The 18760-nt window shown below is 37.6% G+C and overlaps 2 protein-coding genes across 6 annotated transcripts; one reads left to right on the top strand and one right to left on the bottom strand.

The window, feature by feature from the left end:
* Nucleotides 1-453: 453 nt before the first annotated feature.
* On the bottom strand, nt 454-9037 carry gpr180 (G protein-coupled receptor 180). The gene is made up of 9 exons (XM_072683875.1): nt 8801-9037; nt 8332-8472; nt 6397-6597; nt 6058-6238; nt 5864-5913; nt 5606-5763; nt 4471-4662; nt 1610-1687; nt 454-1516 (listed from the first exon to the last, which is right to left on the bottom strand). The coding sequence occupies exons 1-9, from the start codon at nt 8937-8939 to the stop codon at nt 1364-1366; spliced, it is 1293 nt and encodes a 430-aa protein (XP_072539976.1). The 5' UTR covers nt 8940-9037; the 3' UTR covers nt 454-1363.
* A 148-nt stretch (nt 9038-9185) lies between these two features.
* On the top strand, nt 9186-18511 carry LOC140559980 (dTDP-D-glucose 4,6-dehydratase-like). 5 transcript variants are annotated; one of them, XM_072683869.1, is made up of 12 exons: nt 9186-9580; nt 9686-9752; nt 9873-9941; nt 10636-10726; nt 10850-10992; nt 11213-11311; nt 11410-11469; nt 11552-11595; nt 11701-11866; nt 12261-12316; nt 13122-13219; nt 17613-18511. In XM_072683869.1, the coding sequence occupies exons 1-12, from the start codon at nt 9492-9494 to the stop codon at nt 17753-17755; spliced, it is 1125 nt and encodes a 374-aa protein (XP_072539970.1). In that variant the 5' UTR covers nt 9186-9491; the 3' UTR covers nt 17756-18511. The 5 variants fall into 5 exon arrangements, with proteins under 5 accessions (XP_072539970.1, XP_072539973.1, XP_072539974.1 ...); XM_072683872.1 differs by having other exon boundaries at nt 13157-13219; nt 17613-17701; XM_072683873.1 differs by having other exon boundaries at nt 13157-13264; nt 17613-17694.
* Nucleotides 18512-18760: the final 249 nt, after the last annotated feature.

Here is an 18760-nt window from a genome sequence, read left to right as displayed (position 1 = left end):
TCAGCAGTGTCTACACTACTAGGCTCTGTAAACTACTTTAAAAAGTACAATAACACACACAAAAACCCTACTAATTACAAGTAAATGTACGTATTTAGTTAGACCTATGTCAATACCATCCCTTAAGGCCTTCCGACAGCAGGTAAGTGTTCAAGTTTGGGTGTTTTTTGTTGCAAGGTTTACTACTCCCGTTCTACGACATGCGCTGTTCTGTTGGATTTAGATCCAGCGAATGGGAAGGCAACTGAAGATCACTGAACTCACTGAACTCTTAAAAGACTGTTGACATCACATCACACAACGTTGCTGGCCCATATCTGTAAGTTTTATGCTTTGCAGTGCTGCCGATCAGTGCTGATTAGACAGTAGATAGGTGTACATCAGTTTAGCCCCGCTTGTTCATACGTAAGTAGAAGCGTTTTACCATATTAGACACAATACAAAACTGCAGTCTATTGTTCACAAGATCTTTATTAACAAAAGGTGTTTTATACATTTAAGTAATTATTTACAATTATTTATCAAGCAAACAGTTATTTTAATTTACTTTGCTTGTGCAAAGTGTAAACAATTCAGTCCAACAGATCAATAAATATCCTCTATATTTATTCACCATTAAACCAGCAAAAAATTAAAAAAAAATAAATAAATACACAAGTCCTTCTTCACTGGCAAAGTGATTGTCATTTTAGGCACTTGTGGAAACAAACCAAACCATACATGTAATTCATTAATATCTTTAATGTATTGTAACAACAACTGGCATTTAAGTATAGCATAAAGCATGCTTTATGTTGTATTGGTGTTTTGTGCAAATGCTTTTGTACCCAACTGCTCTACACAGTAAAGAATCTTAAGTCCTTAGTATACTGGGGTTTTTCCTAATAAGCAGGCCCAACATAATATTGTAGTGCCTTATGGCTCACAAGACAAGCCCAGTACAGGGACAGTAATGGGACCCAAAAGTACATGAAAACTTAAAACTAAACTTGAATTCTGGGTATGCAAAATGCTTAGACTTGAACAGACAGACATTTAAATCACAAATAAAATGCCTACCAATGCAGAGTATCTAATAAATAAGCACTTGACCCCTGGACTATTTTGTATTTCCTCAGTATCATCTGCATATTTGTGTAAAATACAAATTAAATGTGTGTAATGTAATTTAATGTGGGTTTTTTTTTTAAAAAAAGCTCTGAGATACACAATATATTTCTCAGTACATATCCCTGTGCATACATGTGCATTAACACCCTACACTGCTATTCCTTTTAGTGTAAGCACTGTGCAGTTCTCTCTTCTGGAATCCCCAAGTACTCCTTACAACAGGAGTCACAGTGCAGTGGTTACTTCCTGTTCTTTAGTAATGGCCCCGGGGCCCTCTGGACATGGTGAGTGGGAGTGTGACAGAAGACAGCGATGACACCTCCCAATAAAGACTCCGCGACAGGAAAAGCCTATACAAGATGACCACAGAGATGGACTGGCACAGAATCACGCCAATGGTTATGATCTAATTTAAAAAAACAAAAAACAGCAGGGAAATTTTAATTTGAACTTTTTCACATAATCTACATAATGACAACGACCTAGGCTGTCATCCTACCTTTTCTTTCTGATGGTCACTGAATATTACAGAAAGGAAAACAAGGATTGGATGACACAGGAACCACAGGAAGCAGCCCTAAAACAATACATGGTTTCATCAGTCAGCAGGTATGAAAAACAAAGCAAATCCAAGCTTTAAGTCCAACAATTATTAAAAGGTACACTATACAGTTGCAATCAAAATGATCATTATCCATCTTGCCCTTTATGCACTTCAGGTTTTCAATGCCAAGCAAAGCAGCAAAGCAGCACCAGATAATCACTGCCATGCTTCATGGCAGAGTGTTTGTTTTGTTTCATCGCTTTTCATCACAGAAGGTTTGGGATTCGTCTTGGGCAAATGGATCAGCATTATGTCTGGAGAAACGTTTGGAGGGCAAGATGGATTCAATCAGGTTTCAGGTAAAAATTAGGTGCCTTCTGTGAAAAAACCCAAGCTTGGGCATCATTGAAACTTCCAACAGGACAATGATCCCAAGCAGACCTCAACATTCACCAAGGCTTGGTTTCAGAAGAAACTTTTGGGACAATGTCAGGGATGGGCTAAAGGGGTATAAAGCCCCCAGCATTGAGGTGTGGAGCACTGGAACTGTGTTTTCTGGACTGGAGTGCTCCATTAAATACTTGAGTACAGCACAGGTTAGTGTGTACTCTAGCAGCTATTTTTCAAATAAATAACAGGTCTGTGCAAGACGCAATGTGCAATTTATGCACAATAAATGTCCAAAAACATCCATATCTCACTAACACTCTTGTCACTGAATGCAATTACTGTAATAAAAACATTATTTAACACAATAAAAAATAAAACACTTTTCTTTTTGTAATAATTGTGGATGATGGTGAAATAATCATGTAGCACTGAAATTCCTTGTGTGAAGCTTACTCCCAATTGTTTATTGTTTGCACAGAAACAAAAATGAAGGCATCAATGAATAAATAAATGAATCTTCAATATTTCATATTTTAGAAATTAAACGGTAAACACAGAAACATACCTAACTGATTTTAAGAATGGTAAGTTATTAATACATATACATTCATGGATGTTGGTAATGTTAGCTTTGTGTTAGTGGTAGTACTGAGAATATATGAAGGAGTATTGGCTAAATTTCAGTAAGATTCGGTGAGATTTAGACAGAGCGTGCATCTGCTATTAAGTAAAAGCATATTGAAAATAATACTAATCATATTGGATCTCTAATCCTGACTGAGTTGTTTCTTTTTAGCACTGGTTGGACACTGGTTCATTTTCTTTCCTGAGCATTCAATTCCCTTTTCTGTGCTGTCACAGTAGGCAGGATCTCATGGTCATATTATGGTTCTTATGCTATGGAAATAACAATCATATTTGCCATGATTATCAGCGATTTCTGTTTTCTTTGTTTTGTTAAACATTAAAAGGCAAATAAATAAGTTACCTAATATGTTCCTGATATTTTAACAAATGTCCTTTTTGTGATTACCTAATTGACAAAATTATTCAACCCCTTAGTCACATACATCATTAGTACAACTCCCTTTGGCAGTAATGATGTTCTTCAGATGTGAAACATAGCTTGACACGTTTCTTGCAGCGATCAACATGTTTCTTTGACCATTTCCAAAAGCCTCCAGTTCATTGACATTCTTGGGCTTGCATGCTGCAACTGCCTTCTTAAAGTCCCACCAGGAATTTAAGTCGGGCAATTGTAATGGCCACTCCAGAATCTTCCAGGCCTTCTTCTGCAACCAAGCCATGGTAGAACCGGTATATGCTTGGCATCATTGTCCTGTCCAACATCCCCCAAGCTTCAGTTTTGTCATTGACTGCATGACATTTCCACTCAAGATCTCTTGGTAGTTAACTGAATTCATGGTACCTTCCACACGGTGGAGATTCCATGTTCCTTGTTCGCAGTTCCTCAGCTGTCAGCCAGGGATTTTTCTCCACCTTTCATTTCAGGTACCGGACAGCAGTCGCTGACAGCATCCGCTTGCCACGCCCAAGTAGCATTTTTACTGTGCCTTTAGAAATGTTTAATGTCTTTCCTATATTTTTATATCCATACCCTTGCTTATGAAGAGAAATTACCTCCTCTCTTGACTTTTTGACCATTCCCTGGACTTCACCGTGTTGCAAAGACACCATTAACTGTCTAGAAGGAGTAAATAAGGAGTTGCTTAATTGCTGCTCGTTATGGTTCTGTTCACTTTAAGAGGTTCTTTCAAGCCTGAATGAAAACACCTGATTGAAACCTCTGTTTATGAGAGTGGTAATCTTTCAAGGGTTGAATAATTTTGTCAGTGAGGAAATTACAAGGACATTTGTTTGTATACTAGAAAAAAATACTTTAAGTTGCATTTGTATATTATACAAGTTCTAATTTGATCTGATTGTGAACAAGATAAAAAACTTGTCTAACTTGCTAAAACACTTTACTGCAGTGGGGGTTGAATCATTTTTAACACAACTGTATATATTATATACACATTCAATATTACATCAATTCTTGAATGTTAAAAATAGGACTGTCCATGTCTTGAGGGACATAGACCTAACAAGTAATTGCCTTTTGATTTAGGTGTGTTTGTGCACTATATTTTGCAAAAGTAACAGTGTTTGATATCCTCACTAGAAAGCTTAATCTTTCCGTTTAACTGTTACACTGGAATTTTCCCACTGCGGGACTAATAAAGGACTATCTTATCTTATCTTAAGTTTTAACATTTGTTCCTTCCTCAAAGATATCTAGTGACACAGAACTCTCACACTTTGTAAGTCAGCCCAGACCTCTGTAAAGATGTAAAAATACTGATAATATAATACCTGTAAAAATACTTTTAAAATGTATTTGCAACTGAACTCAACTACTTTACCTTGGCAAAGCTGAGATAGAAGTCCCTCTTCAGTGTGCTTCTCTCTACAGAGATAATCTGGTACAATATTGAAGCAAGTAACAGTGCAAGTGCTACACGCAGTGCCATCAGCAGTAGACCAGCTAGACTGCGGTGAGCATGATAACTGTGGTGCTCAGTGTCTTCAAACTGCTCCCAGATCAGCAGCGCCCCCTAAAGGTTCATAGGGGTAAATTAATAAAAAATTGAGGTCAAGTTATAGCAGTATAATGAAAACTCTGTGCATGGGTCAGAAACTATTTTTTCTAAATTAGTGGGCATGACATCATTGCCATCATATGTATAGTTAAAAGGCTGCAGAAAGTAGAAACTTGCTATTAACCTGCCAAACAATGATTATATATATCTCTCGATTAGACTTGGGAAGGACACAGGACACATTTTTTGTACGACTTAGTCCAAATACCTAATTTTATAATTAATGATCTAGTGAAATACTATGTCTAAACTACACTACAAATAATATGGACCAGATTAATAAAAAAAATATTAGTATGGCCAGTAAGCCATGCAAAATGTGCAGTACAGTAGAATAGGAAGCGTAAGGTCATGGTGGTGTTACCACACTGGTGGTTTTGTACCACTGTAATATTTTACATGGGATTTTAGAACCAGCAATCAAAATCAAAATGTTAATGAACTGGTGTATATTGTTGATCAATGTTCAGTGTCTTTTCAAGTGTCAAAATTACGAAAACTCATATTACAAAGAACTAATAAACAACAGAAAAAATACATTAAAAAAAATGTTTATAAATGTTTGGAAAACACAACACTACTATGGCATGAAATGTGGCAATAACTTCCACCCATCAACTGGCTGAGCCACATTCAATGCCATTTAAAACATTCTACATTTAACTTTAACTTAACTTTAACTTAATTTTGTAATAATTGTAAACTAAAACCAAACTCTAAGCTTATCATTTAGTTATTAATTATATATGTAATGTTTCTGTAAATAAAATATATATTTTTTTGTACCTACAATGTAACATTTTGAGGAACTAAAGTGTGAACTTCACTAGGGTAAAAGGCTTTAACATTTTTTTTTTTTTTACAAAGTGAACAAACTATTTCTTTCAAGATAACTGACCTGTGTGACAACTCCACAAAGAGTGAGAGCAGTGGATGCAGGGGAGGAGTCCCACTGTAGGAGCTTACTCTGGGACTTCCTACCTCTGCTCAGCGTCCAGCCCATACACAGGCTCAGCAACATGTATAGCATCTGCACTTGAGCCACCATGTCACATACTACATATAATCACACACAAACAAAAGTACTAGTGACTAGTTTTTTTAACAACTATTTACATTTCATTCTTTGAAGCACTAGATGAAGGGGGAGACTCACATTCTGCTAGGCTGCCCATTAGAGGACTTCCCACTCCATCACTGGCGTACCTGCAGAACAGAGCTAGACATAATGAATTCCACATCACACACCTAAAGTGTACATATAAACATATACAGATAGTGCAGTATTTCTAATAGGAAATTAATAAAAAAAAAAAAGAGAGATTTTGTATGGAGGTAGATGCACCTTACCTGGCCATATGAATGTAGTTGAAAAGCACAGATAGACTTTGAAGTAAAAGAGCTGTGGAAAGCACCTTTAGTACAGTGTGCATGGGACCTCCTTTATTCAAAGCCTGCCACAGTGGCTGCACGTAGATACAGGAGGCCACAAAATAGGCCAGGATCAGCATGAAGTAGAAACTATGTAAACCTGGAGAGAGCAAGATGATCAGGCTGTCACAATGCTTTTTTACAATAGCTTCATCAAAGATGCTCATTATAAAAAAAAACAAGGGAAATAAAAATAAAATATGATTTAGCCTTTCGAAAGTAACATCTCAGAGTCAGGGGTGTCAGGGTCAGACTCACCGGCCTCCTCAGCACTGAAGTGGTCCAGTGGGTTGCCTGCAGAGTCTGGGTTTAACATGGTAAGCTGGAACTCTACACTCTCCATGTCTCCATCCATCTCCTCCTCCTGACAAGTGTAACGATCAGCATACATCACATGCCAGGTCTTGGGATTGACCTGCCAAGGTATGGTCTCATTGTGTTCCTCTGAGCTCAGTGTAACTGCAGAAGTATTCAAAATGTAATCATTTAATACTGATTCTTCATGATCATATGCTTGAGGTTAATAATAAAAAGTATATTATTATTATTTCTTTTTTTTTTACTGTGATACCTATACAATCTGGTACATTCTTGAAGTTAATACATAGTGGGTTTATAAATGTTGTGTGCGGCATCATCAGTGCACATCAAATGCACATAGTATCCACAAGAATGTATCCTACCATTTGGAATTTTGTGTTTTCAGCAATATACAAACCAATTTGATTTGCAATAAAGCTTTAGGTAAAAATGAGAAACTTTAAAGATGTATTCTGAATGATGAGCAGAAATGTGGTGTCGCCCTAAAAGTGTAAAAAACTAATATACAACAGAAAACATAAACGTCCAAAAATTGTTTACAGATGTTTGGAAAGCACAATACTACTATGGTATGAAATGTGGCAACAACTTCCATCCATCAACTGGCTGGGTCACATTCAAAGCCATTTAAAATATTCTATATTAAATTTTGTATTAATTTGTTTTGAACTAAAACCATGAACACTAAGCTTATTATTTAGTTATTATTATAATTATATTATTTTTATTATTATTTATTATTTAGTTTAGTTCTGTTTTCATATAATGTAGATCAAGATCATCAAGCATCTCTGTCCTTTATTTGTCATATTATCTTAATGTCATCTATGAGAGAGCGCATTTACAAAAGTGCTACTGGGTTCCGAGTGGATCATCAATCTAATGCACTACCACTATTGCCCAAGGGTCGCAAGTCTGAATCCCGAGCCATTCCGCTTTGCCATCAGCGGCTGGAGTAAGAAAGCGCACAATTGTCTGTTCTCTCTGCAGGTGGGTAGATGGCCCTCTCTCCCCTCATCACCGACACAGACATCTGTTAGCTGGTCTGGTGGAGTTGGGGCTGCCTGGTAAAGCCAAATCGATAGTGGGTGACTTCACGTGTCAGAAGAGTGTTATGGGGCTACGTGTTATGGGGGCTACACACAGGTGGGTTAATTGGCAGTATGAAATTTGGAAACATTTGACAAACAAATAATTTTTTAACAAAAAATGCTACAGAAAAGATATGCACTCACAGACTCGTAGATGCTACAAGTAGGCCACATCCCTCTGTAATTGTTCACTTTAGAATAGCTGAGAGGGAGGGCAATGACCATATTTAGTCCAGCAAGTCCAAAGGTTTTTCAACTATATTGTCAGATGTTTTCATGCAAAGGTGTACTGAAGCAAATGTAAACTATATGAACAAAGGTATTAGAACACCTGTTCATTCATAGTTTCTTCCAAAATCAAGGGTATTTAAAAAGAGTTTATCCTGCTTTGGTTGGAATAAGCATTCCTCCTGGATTTTAGAGCACTGCTGTGAGGATTTGATTGCATTTAGCGACAAGAGTGTTAGTGAGGTGAGCATGTTGGATTATCACCACCCCACCTCATTCCCAACTGCACCTCTCATGCCAAAAGTATTGGATGGAGCACCATCATTTCAGAGAACACAATTCCAGTGCTTCACAGATCGATGCTGGGGGGCTTTATCCACCTCTAACTTGGCATTAGATGAAAAAGAGATGCTGTTACTACAAGTACAGTGCTTTTTACTCAGAAACCTAATGAATAATTGTTTTCAAACATGAACAAAAATATATGGTTTGGGACATGATGCATAGGTCTGCTGGTTCTTGACTGGAAAATTGAATAACAGACTTGACTTACTGGTGAGCTGAGCTCCTGACACTCTGTCCAGGCAGCTAAGGTTGTCAAAGTCCTCCATGCGTTGAAACAGCAGCAGTCTGGCCTTCTTCTGCACAGCCAAGGGCACGTTCTCCAGTCGACAAGCCATCAAGCCATTTTCCCCTAAAGAAACCACGGTCAGACTAAGTACATAAAGCTGATGAAGTCGTGTTTAACTAACACGCCATGGTGTAAAAAACCTACCTCCATTCAAGCTTTAAGCAGTATACTGGTATATTCCAAGTCTTTGTCATTCAGCTAAAAACAGATATACCTACTAAGCATACAGATCTACAATGTACAAACACCCAGACGTATAGGTTAATAAATACGTATTAGTTAGAGCGTGCAATATTTTATTATACATTCAAAGGAAACCAAATACAGTGGTGTAAATGACAAAACGTAATTACTGGGTCAAAAACAGTTCTAAATGCATCCGATAACCCACCGTGATACAGAAATCTTGTAATATATTGTCCATTGTTTTCCCTCGCTGCGTCGCTCCGGAATACTCCAGATATGGTTTTCCCAACAGCAGGACAAACACTGTACAGGAGAGCGATCAGAATGACTAAAAACGAATACATTATTTCATCACTAACGTCTTATAACTAGTACTTATATTCCTCATATAAAGCAATGAATGAGGATTATACTTTGCAGACCGCTGCTCCCTTTCCGCTGACTGCTTTTGATTGACGGGTTGGTGACCAATTATTTAAAAAAGATTTCCACCGCGATTGTCTGTGGAGCCAATAAAAAGAGGACAGAGGCGGGACAACAGCCAGGCAACGATTGCAGCTGGTATGATACGTGTCAGCACTGCCGTAAAGCGTTAAACAGGTCGTAAAGTGTTTGGGAGGTTTGTGTCAGAAGTTGTTAGCGGTGTGTTTAGCCATGTTTGTGCTTTAGTAATTTCATATAAGCGATAACCTTTAACTTTTGTGAAGCTGTGACCACATGTCTATGTTTATTTATGCTGTGATATGAATACGTCATTGTTTTAAAAGCGTTTAAAACGAGATGACCGTGGCTGGTCACATCTTTAGCGTGTGCATTCGACGTCTTCCTGTGTAGTTGGAGTTAATTTCGACGAAAATGTGAATTTGAAACAATTGACAATCGAAAAGTGAGCAGCGATGTCAGACAATTTCGAAAAACAGTCTGAACCCAGTAAACTAACTCTTGGTTGTAAAACTGTTCTTGTGACTGGAGGAGCTGGTTTCATGTAAGAGCTATTATTTTCATTTGTATATTTATAAAATGTTTACATCACACTATTTTTGCTATGTTGATGTGTCAAATCAATAATCGTACTGCTCTTTCTGATCAGTGGGTCGCACCTTATCATCCTTTTGGCTTTGAGATATCCACATTGGCGAATAATCAATATTGACTGTGTAAGTGATTTTAATTATGAATTGCTTTTTAAATACCGTTAACTTTAAACAGATGGAGCTGAGATAAAGTGTGATCTAAATTCACAGTTTTTTACATTATAGTATTTGTATCCGTTTCAGTTGCACTACTGCTCAAGCCTGAAGAACCTAAAATGCCTCAAGAACACAAGTGCATACAAATTCATTCAGGTAAGGCTTGCATGTGGGAACTGTTATATAACCATCCCTCTTCACATCAAGACAAATGACCCATGTATTTTCAAAACAAATCAGTTTTTTACAGTGTTTACAGGAAGCAAATTAAAAATATATTTTCTACAAATTTTAGAGCACAGTTTGTATTTATCAGTACCTCACATACTTGTGGAATTATGTCAGGTCAACCTTTCTCTAAGCAAAAATGCTTTTATATAGTACCAAAAAGAAGGTTCTTTGACTTGTGACAAAAGTGGGACCTTTTTTTTAGTGCTCGTCAAACATTTCATATGTTCTTTTAAAGTACTATAGCTAGGAGGTTATCCATATTGGAAAAGAATCAAGAACTAATTTTACATTAATGGTTTTATGAGTCATGGTTCTATATAATACCATTATCTTTTTTAGAACATTTGAAGTAGCCCTTTATTAAGGTTGTGTGTAAAGTGACTGCTTTTTAATTCTGAGTACCATGATCAAGACAGATCTTGCACAAGTCAAATTTAAGTAATGAGCGTTTAGAAGGTGTAATTGCTTATTCAAACTACAACTACAAACATATGACACACTGCCTTTCCCCCAGTGATCATAGAATGTGATCCCATGCTGAGAGGGTCAGGTGCATCAACAAGCAGTGATTGACATCCATATCTTCAATTACTAATTCATCTGGCCACTCTCTCCACAGGGTGACATATGTGACCAATACTTCATTAATCATCTATTTTCTGCTGAAAATATTGACATTGTTTTCCATTGTGCTGCACAGTCACATGTTGGTGAGTAATACGTCATTCACTTTGATTCAGTTGCAGAGCCACCTAGTTGTTTTACCTGATGCATCTGCCCTCATTGAATCAAGATAATGTTGTAAGGATTACTTTTTTTCTGCTTTCTGTTAGACAACTCTTTCCTGTGTCCATCCCAATTCATGCATGTGAATGCTGATGGTACAAGTGTGGTGCTCCAAGCAGCATTTGAAGCTGGAGTGGAAAGGTTCATATATGTGAGCACTGATGAGGTATATGGAGACAGTCTGGACAAGGTCTGTGTCATTTTGCAGTTTTGAACATTATATTGGATAATTAAAAATGTTATATTACATTTTCTCTTGCCAAAGGGACATTTTAAGAAAATAGTAAAATGGTTAATTTCACTAGAATTTATTTATTTATTTATTTATTTTTTTTTTTTGAGTTACTTGCTTGCATCATTGCTTTGTTGAAAAACAGGTTATGTTGATCCAGACCATCTTTTGTCGACAGGAATTCAATGAGTTGAGTCCAAAAAACCCAACCAATCCATATTCTGCATCAAAGGCTGTTGCTGAAAACATTGTGATGTCATACTGGGAAAAATACAAGGTATTCAGAAATACGATTAGTGATTATTGTCCCCTTTATATCTTACTTTCTTTTTTTTATCTTGTTATCCCATAATTTTTTTCTATTATGCATCTTAGTTTCCGGTTATTATAACAAGGAGCAGTAATGTGTATGGACCTCGACAGTACCATGAAAAGGTATAAATGAAGTTTGCCCTACCCCTTTCTTTTTCAGTAGTAACATAAGTGTACGTGGTGAGTTTTTCCACTTGTTTTCCAGGTTATTCCAAGATTTCTATTGCTCCTACAACAGGACCAAAAATGGCAAGCCTGTTTTCCCTCGATTTAAAAAAAAGAAAACAAACACACACAAAAAACAATAGTAGTCTTATCTGCAAATGCAGTAAAGTTCTGTTCTCTCTTTTACAGCACTATTCAGGGAACAGGCCTCCAGTCCCGTCACTTTCTTCACGTTGATGATGTAACAGATGCCCTACTTATTGTCATGGAGCGGGGTGTCCTGGGAGAGATTTACAACATTGGGGCTAACTTTGAGATTAATATCATTCAGCTAGCTAGAGAGCTGGTGAAGATGGTTGGTTCCATTGTCTGCTTTAATATCTTTAACGTATGAATTATGCAATATACCTTAAAATGTGAAAAGCGAAGACCACAAACTGTGATTTAAATTAAAATATGGCTTTTCATAGAAAAGTGTATTTTCAAATTGCAGGAAACTAAAAGAGAAAGTAATTAAAAGAATGGATAAAAATAGGTAGGTCAGAATGTTTGCATGAAGACATTTAAACTCACATACAAACGTAACTATGGTAACAAAATGAGACAAAAAAAAAAAAACACTAGGCTCAGGAATCGGAGGAACCAAGGACCACACCACCACAATATCTGTTAGAAAAACACAAAAGCAAATATTCATTGGTTTGCAGAAGTAAATCTTTGTACTATTTCATTGTTTTCTTTTACTTTAGGTGAAAAATGCTTCTAATGATGAACTGGATAACTGGCTACTGTTTGTTGAGGACAGGTGTGTAAAGGAACTAGCTCTATGAACCTACAGATTTATGGAAAGGTTTGGGCAAACCTGGTCAAATGACATGTTGTGTTTATTATGTAAATAATGACCCAACCCTCTACAGGAAAAACATAAAATTTTCTGCATTACTTATTTTAGAACAAAAAATAATAATTGTATTTATCTGCTGGCATTAATGTATTAAACAGTGCTATAATGTTAATGTTTTTTATTAATGGTACCACTATTAACTATCATTACTCTAATTACAATCACTGCCATGACTATATTAAGTTGTATTACACCATGATTATTTTATTCTGATTAAGAATATGTTGCACATCTGAGCAGTATAACAGTTTAGGTGGTTTGGTAACTTTTATCAATAATTTATACATAGTTCTGACCTGAGGAGGAGGGGTCCCCCTTGTGAGTCTTGGTTCCTCCCAAGGTTTCTTCCTTCAGCTCTAAGGGAGTTTGGCTTGCTGGTCTTCTTATGTTGTTGATTTCTTATCTTTTTACTAATTACTGATTGTGTAAAGCTGCTTTGTGACAACAACAGTTTAAGTGCTATATGTTTAATTAGATTAGAATTGTTTTAACGAATGTAAAGTTAAATTTAGCATTTAAACAGTAACTGTAAAAATATGCAGTGTTCTCTATAGATGTGCACTTGTTTTACACTTAAAAAGTCAAGAATTACATGTTGGGGAAACCCAAATGTTTGCATAAGACTGTATGTAGTATTTTAGTCACACTTTTATTAAGTCAGTGCAATAATGTATGCCTTTAAGAGATTCCTTTTTTTGTATTGTAGACCTGTCAGTGACTTAAGATACCTGATGATTTCAGACAAGATGCACAAACTTGGATGGAAGCCAAATGTCCCGTGGAAGGCGGGAATCAGAAGGACAAGTAAGGAGCCTGGAAATTCTTTTTCATCTCAGAATGGATAACAAGGCTTGTATCTCATTAAATTTGTTAACATGACTAAAACATTAAATGTGTTTTGAAGGCAATTGCGGTTCCTACGTCATAAAAGCATGGAAAAAGCATGGAAGTAAATAGAAAAGTGGAAATGTCAGTGTCTCATTTGGTTAGAGAACGCTACATAAATGGACACAATGCAATCATGGCTTATACCTCATAACATAGTGAAACTACATGGTCTCTACTTATTTTGCAAATATTTGTCATTGTATATTGTATTGTATATACAGGAAGATGTAACACCTGCTAGGCATTATTGCCAGTCTCACCTTCTCCGGTGCCAGTGTAGTTTTTCGGCTGCAGGGTCATCAGCCAGGAAGCACTTTTTTAAAACATTTTGCTCCTTTAATCCTGAACGTCTAATGGTTAGTTGTTCTTTCCACAGCACTTGTCTCTCCTACTCAGCCAGAGCCAAAAGCTCCCCTTCTCAGTCTTCCCCGTTAGCTCTTTGGTTGCCTTCTTTAGGTTCCCTCCGGTCACTCCTGCATCCCTCCTTAGATGTATGGTTGACAACCCTACATAGTCTCAGCATCCAACCTCTACTGGATAGACAGTGATCTTCCAGCCAACCTCCTAGCACTCAGCTGCCAGTTCTGAGTACTTGGCCTTTTTGTGTTCGTAGAGCGTCTCCATGCCCTCCTCTGCTGATATTGTGAGCTTAAGGAGGAGCACGGCTTTTGCATTGGTGGACCATACCACTGTGTCAGGACAGAGAAATCTGTAGTAGTAATCTCGACTGAGAAACCAAGCTGCCTTTTGAGGTCGACTCATGTTTCGCTCTTGATCATGGGAAAACGGCCTAGGTGTTTCTCTTGGCCTGATGTTTTTCCTCCCCCTGCCTTCCAAAACAAAGCTGAGGTTTTTTTTTTTGGTTTTTTTTTGGCTGGTGGTGGCAGCCCTTTGCTACCCAGGACCTGATTGTCCTTTGCAGCAAATCTCAGGACCTGATTGTGGCACCATTTGTAATATTACTGAGAGAGCATGATCTTGCAGCCTGCCAAGAAGTACAGAAGGTTTGCATTAGGGGTATTGCAGAGTGTGCAGCATTTCACCATCCTAAACCACTAGTAAAGGTTCCGTGGACAGGGGAGCGTGTCGTAGGTTGACCACACTTTTGCTTCCCCTGGTGAATTCGTAACCCATGAAACGTGGTAATTTTCACATCCGCATCTGCACTTTTAAAGGATCTTCCCTTACTTTCCTGAAGTTTTAATGCTTATCTCGTTGTCTGTATCCATTGCTGTTGTTACTATGTGGTCTGTACCGTTGGGCTCATCTTTCATCCCACCCTTTGGAGGGCCTGTGGGTTTTTTCCTCTTTGTGTTCTTTGTAGTGTAGATGAGTAGAACACTGCTCAAACACATTCACTTCAAACATTGTTGGCAAGTTTCCCTTAACATGTTATACATCATGTATTTAAATAGCATTTTTTTGTTTTATGTGAATTCCAGTTTATATACAGTGGGGAGAACAAGTATTTGATACACTGCTGATTTTTCAGGTTTTCCCACTTGCAAAGCATGGAGAAGACTGTAATTTTTATCATAGGTACTCTTCAACTGTGAGTGATGGAATCTAAAACAAAAATCCAGAAAAATACATTGTATGATTTTTAAATAATTAATTTCCATTTTATTGTGGGAAATAAGTATTTGATCATCTATCAACCAGTAAGAATTTTGGCTCTCACAGACATGTTACTTCTTCTTTAAGAAGCCCTCCTGTTCTCCACTCATTACCTGTATTAACTGCACCTGTTTGAACTCGTTACCTGTATAAAAGACACCTGTCCACACACTCAATCAGTCAGACTCCAGCATCTCCACAATGCCCAAGACCAGAGAGCTTTGTAAGGACATCAGGGATAAAATTGTAGACCTGCACAAGGCTGGGATGGGCTACAGGACAATAGGCAAGCAGCTTGGTGAGAAGGCAACAACTGTTGGTGCAATTATTAGAAAATGGAAGAAATGCAAAATAACGGATAATCTCCCTCGGTCTGGGGCGCCATGCAAGATCTCACCTCGTGGAGCATCAATGATCTTGAGGAAGGTGAGGAATGAGCCCAGAATTACACGGAAGGACCTGGTCAATGACCTGAATAGAGCTGGGACCACAGTCTCAAAGAAAATAATCAGTAACACTCTACGCCGTCAAGGATTAAAATCCTGCAGTGCACGCAAGGTGACCTTCCTCAAGCCAACGCATGTCAAAGCCCATCTGAAGTTTGCAAATGACCATCTGAATGATCCAGAGGAGGAATGGGAGAAGGTCATGTGGTCTGATGAGACAAAAATAGAACTTTTTGGTTTAAACTCCACTCGTCATGTTTGGAGGAAGAAGAATGATGAGTACAACCCCAAGAACACCATCCCAACCGTGAAGCATGGCGGTGGAAACATCATTCTTTGGGGATGCTTTTCTGCAAAGGGGACAGGACGACTGCACCGTATTGTGGGAAGGATGGATGGGGCCATGTATCGTGAGATTTTGGCCAACAACCTCCTTCCCTCAGTAAGAGCACTGAAGATGGGTCGTGGCTGGGTCTTCCAGCATGATAACGACCCAAAACACACAGCCAGGGCAACTAAAGAGTGGCTCCGTAGGAAACATCTTAAGGTCCTGGAGTGGCCTAGCCAGTCTCCAGACCTGAATCCAATAGAAAATCTTTGGAGGGAGCTTAAAGTCTGTGTGGCCCAGCGACAGCCACGAAACCTGAAGGCTCTGGAGGAGATCTGTATGGTGGAGTGGGCCAAAATCCCTGCTGCAGTGTGTGCAAACCTTGTCAAGAACTACAGGAAACGTCTCATCTCTGTAATTGCAAACAAAGGTTTCTGTACCAAATATTAAGTTTCTTTTTCTGGTGTATCAAATACTTATTTCCCACAATAAAATGGAAATTAATTATTTAAAAATCATACAATGTATTTTTCTGGATTTTTGTTTTAGATTCCCTCACTCACAGTTGAAGAGTACCTATGATAAAAATTACAGTCTTCTACATGCTTTGCAAGTGGGAAAACCTGAAAAATCAGCAGTGTATCAAATACTTGTTCTCCCCACTGTATCAAGTACATGCTGCAGGAAAGGATTAAAGCAGCAAAAAAAAGAAAATACTCCAGCAGAATAGCCTCATTGCTTCTAATGATCCAACTTCATTACCAGCTACAAAGTGAGGAATAAAACGCCATCTTGAATGAGTTTTTGACAGTGGAAAGGGCAATCTTCAGCTTTTCTTCTGCACTACATCTTAATGTCAAAGAGCAGGACAAAGATAACTCTTCATGTGATGAGGTGGAGGGACCAGAGGTTTGCAGTGATCAACTAGCACTATGTTTGGCAGCAAATCATTTTGGACTGTTACGAGACTAATTGACTACAAGCCAATTGCCCTGACATTTGTAATCAATTAGGGCACCTGGTCCTATTATAGATCTTTTGCTCGACCCCATTCAGTTCTCACAGTAAATTTGGCCCTGCACTTTATTTTACAGCATCTCTACAGTCTAGGCACCTACAATAAAGTTGTTTGTGGACTTCAGCTTAGCATTTAACACCATTGTGCCTGAATTCCTGCAGGTCAAACCAAAGCTGTCAGTGTCCGATACAGATAGAAACACCTGCAGAAGGTAAAAATTCTGATGTTTGCGCTTGGCCGATGATGATGAGTCTGACTACAGAAGGGAGGTTCAGGTTATCTAGGTTTAAAGACCGATCCAAGTTCTCAGAGTAAAAGTACAATTACGTTTTGAGAAAGTAAACATTGACTGCCCAGATAAGTTGATGTTTAAATATAATATTTATGAATGCATAAGATCGTAGTACAATAGTCTAAATATATGTATGTATGTATGTATGTATGTATGTGTGTGTGTGTGTGTGTGTGTGTGTGTGAGTGGTGTCAAACTGTTTGTAATTTGTTACTTATTGCATTCATTTGCTCACAATATGAGCCTACTATATAGCTATAATTATAAAAGCTTGAAAGGAAGTATCCAAATTTTTGCAGATGCCTGTGATCGTCATGAAAAATGTCCTGAGATGTAAGGACATTGTATAACGTTAAATAGAACAAGCCACTGTACTAGTGTTTATTCCTGTAATAATGTAAAAATAGAAACTAAGAAAAAACATAATCTTATGTAGTATCATAAATTGTCTCAAAATATTGTTTTAGGCCTGTTGCCTACTCCTACTGTAAACATGCTGTGGAACATATGCCCACCAGAGAGATCAGTTCTTTTACAGAGATTGTTTTTGACTTTGAAGCTTCCATGCCTTCATGATCTAATGTATACTATGTCTCTTTTTCTCCCAGTTAAGTGGTATGAAGAGAATGCATGCTTCTGGCCAGTGATCCCAGAAAAGGAGCATCAAGGACCTCTACTGACTGTAGACCATCACTTTTTTCACTATGAAAATGCAAAAGACACATTCTCACAAAGTACTTTATCCAAGTAGTAATTTCAAAATGATTACCTACTAGATTTTCCAGTGAGAGTCCATGATCGATGGACAATAAAACTGATTATCACTAAAATGCATTTATGTAAAAGAAAAGGAAACAACAACACTGAAAACCAGAACCATTGTAAAAACTTTCCAAAAGGCTTCCAAAGACATTGGAAAGCAAAACTGTAGAGGCCATTCCACAAGATGCACCCATCAACCATAAGAGACTGGAATTTGCAAGCTAACCCACAAAAGTGAAATGTAGATATTAAAAGAAAGAAAGAATTTCATCTTTCAGAACAATTTGATGCACATTTTGTTCCTGGTTTTGGATGCCTCACCTTTATTCCTTATGTACAATTTTGTAAACGGATCTGCAGTAGTTTATAAATTGTTTCAAGGAACATTTCAGAATTGTGTAAATCTATAATCACTGAAACATCATTGAACTTTCCTACTCGACTGGCTATTGGTTTATCTAATGAGTGCTGTCAATAAGATTATATAGCATCAGATTTTAGCTGTAGTCAATCATGATCACTAACAAAGTCTAAGAGGCATTGGCCTCTGCTGTTTAAAGACATTTAAAAACTTTCAGCACCACTGAGTGAGATGATTGAGAGTGTCATCTGAGTGGGTGTATTTATAAATGTAAACCTATATGTGTAACTTTGACCCTATGTTGATTTCAGGAAAAAAACAACATTTTTTCTAATAAAGATATCGGTAGAATTTTGCCCCCAGGGGGAAAAATGTTGAAAACAAGTGTGGAAAGCTTAATATTGGCATGGCATTCATGTTCATAATGACTGTGTGTTAACATCCACCTGCACCTGTATTCACTGTCAGGCAGAAACCTCCAGCATCTTCAGAATGGCTAATTTACAGGAGAAGGAAGATACCTACTGAACTTCAAATGGAAATTAATTATGAAACATTTCTCTTGGTTCTTGGTCTAATACTGTCTAATCTCACAACTTCTGAGATTCACCCAAATACCTCAATGTTGTGCAT

The sequence above is a fragment of the Salminus brasiliensis genome, chromosome 7 (assembly GCF_030463535.1).
Source record: "Salminus brasiliensis chromosome 7, fSalBra1.hap2, whole genome shotgun sequence".
Taxonomy (NCBI): domain Eukaryota; kingdom Metazoa; phylum Chordata; class Actinopteri; order Characiformes; family Bryconidae; genus Salminus; species Salminus brasiliensis.
This window is presented reverse-complemented; position numbering and strand designations above follow the sequence as displayed.

What these genes read in the sequence shown, in the direction of transcription:
- gpr180 (XM_072683875.1), bottom strand. Translation starts at nt 8,939, where the DNA reads ATGTATTCGTTTTTAGTCATTCTGATCGCTCTCCTGTACAGTGTTTGT. An exon ending in CTTCAGTGCTGAGGAGGCCG is followed by an intron (nt 6,239 to 6,396) that starts GTGAGTCTGACC and finishes TGCTCTCTCCAG; the next exon opens with GTTTACATAGTTTCTACTTC. An exon ending in AATGGGCAGCCTAGCAGAAT is followed by an intron (nt 5,764 to 5,863) that starts GTGAGTCTCCCC and finishes GATTATATGTAG; the next exon opens with TATGTGACATGGTGGCTCAA.
- LOC140559980 (XM_072683869.1), top strand. Translation starts at nt 9,492, where the DNA reads ATGTCAGACAATTTCGAAAAACAGTCTGAACCCAGTAAACTAACTCTT. An exon ending in GAATAATCAATATTGACTGT is followed by an intron (nt 9,753 to 9,872) that starts GTAAGTGATTTT and finishes TATCCGTTTCAG; the next exon opens with TTGCACTACTGCTCAAGCCT. An exon ending in CATACTGGGAAAAATACAAG is followed by an intron (nt 11,312 to 11,409) that starts GTATTCAGAAAT and finishes TATGCATCTTAG; the next exon opens with TTTCCGGTTATTATAACAAG.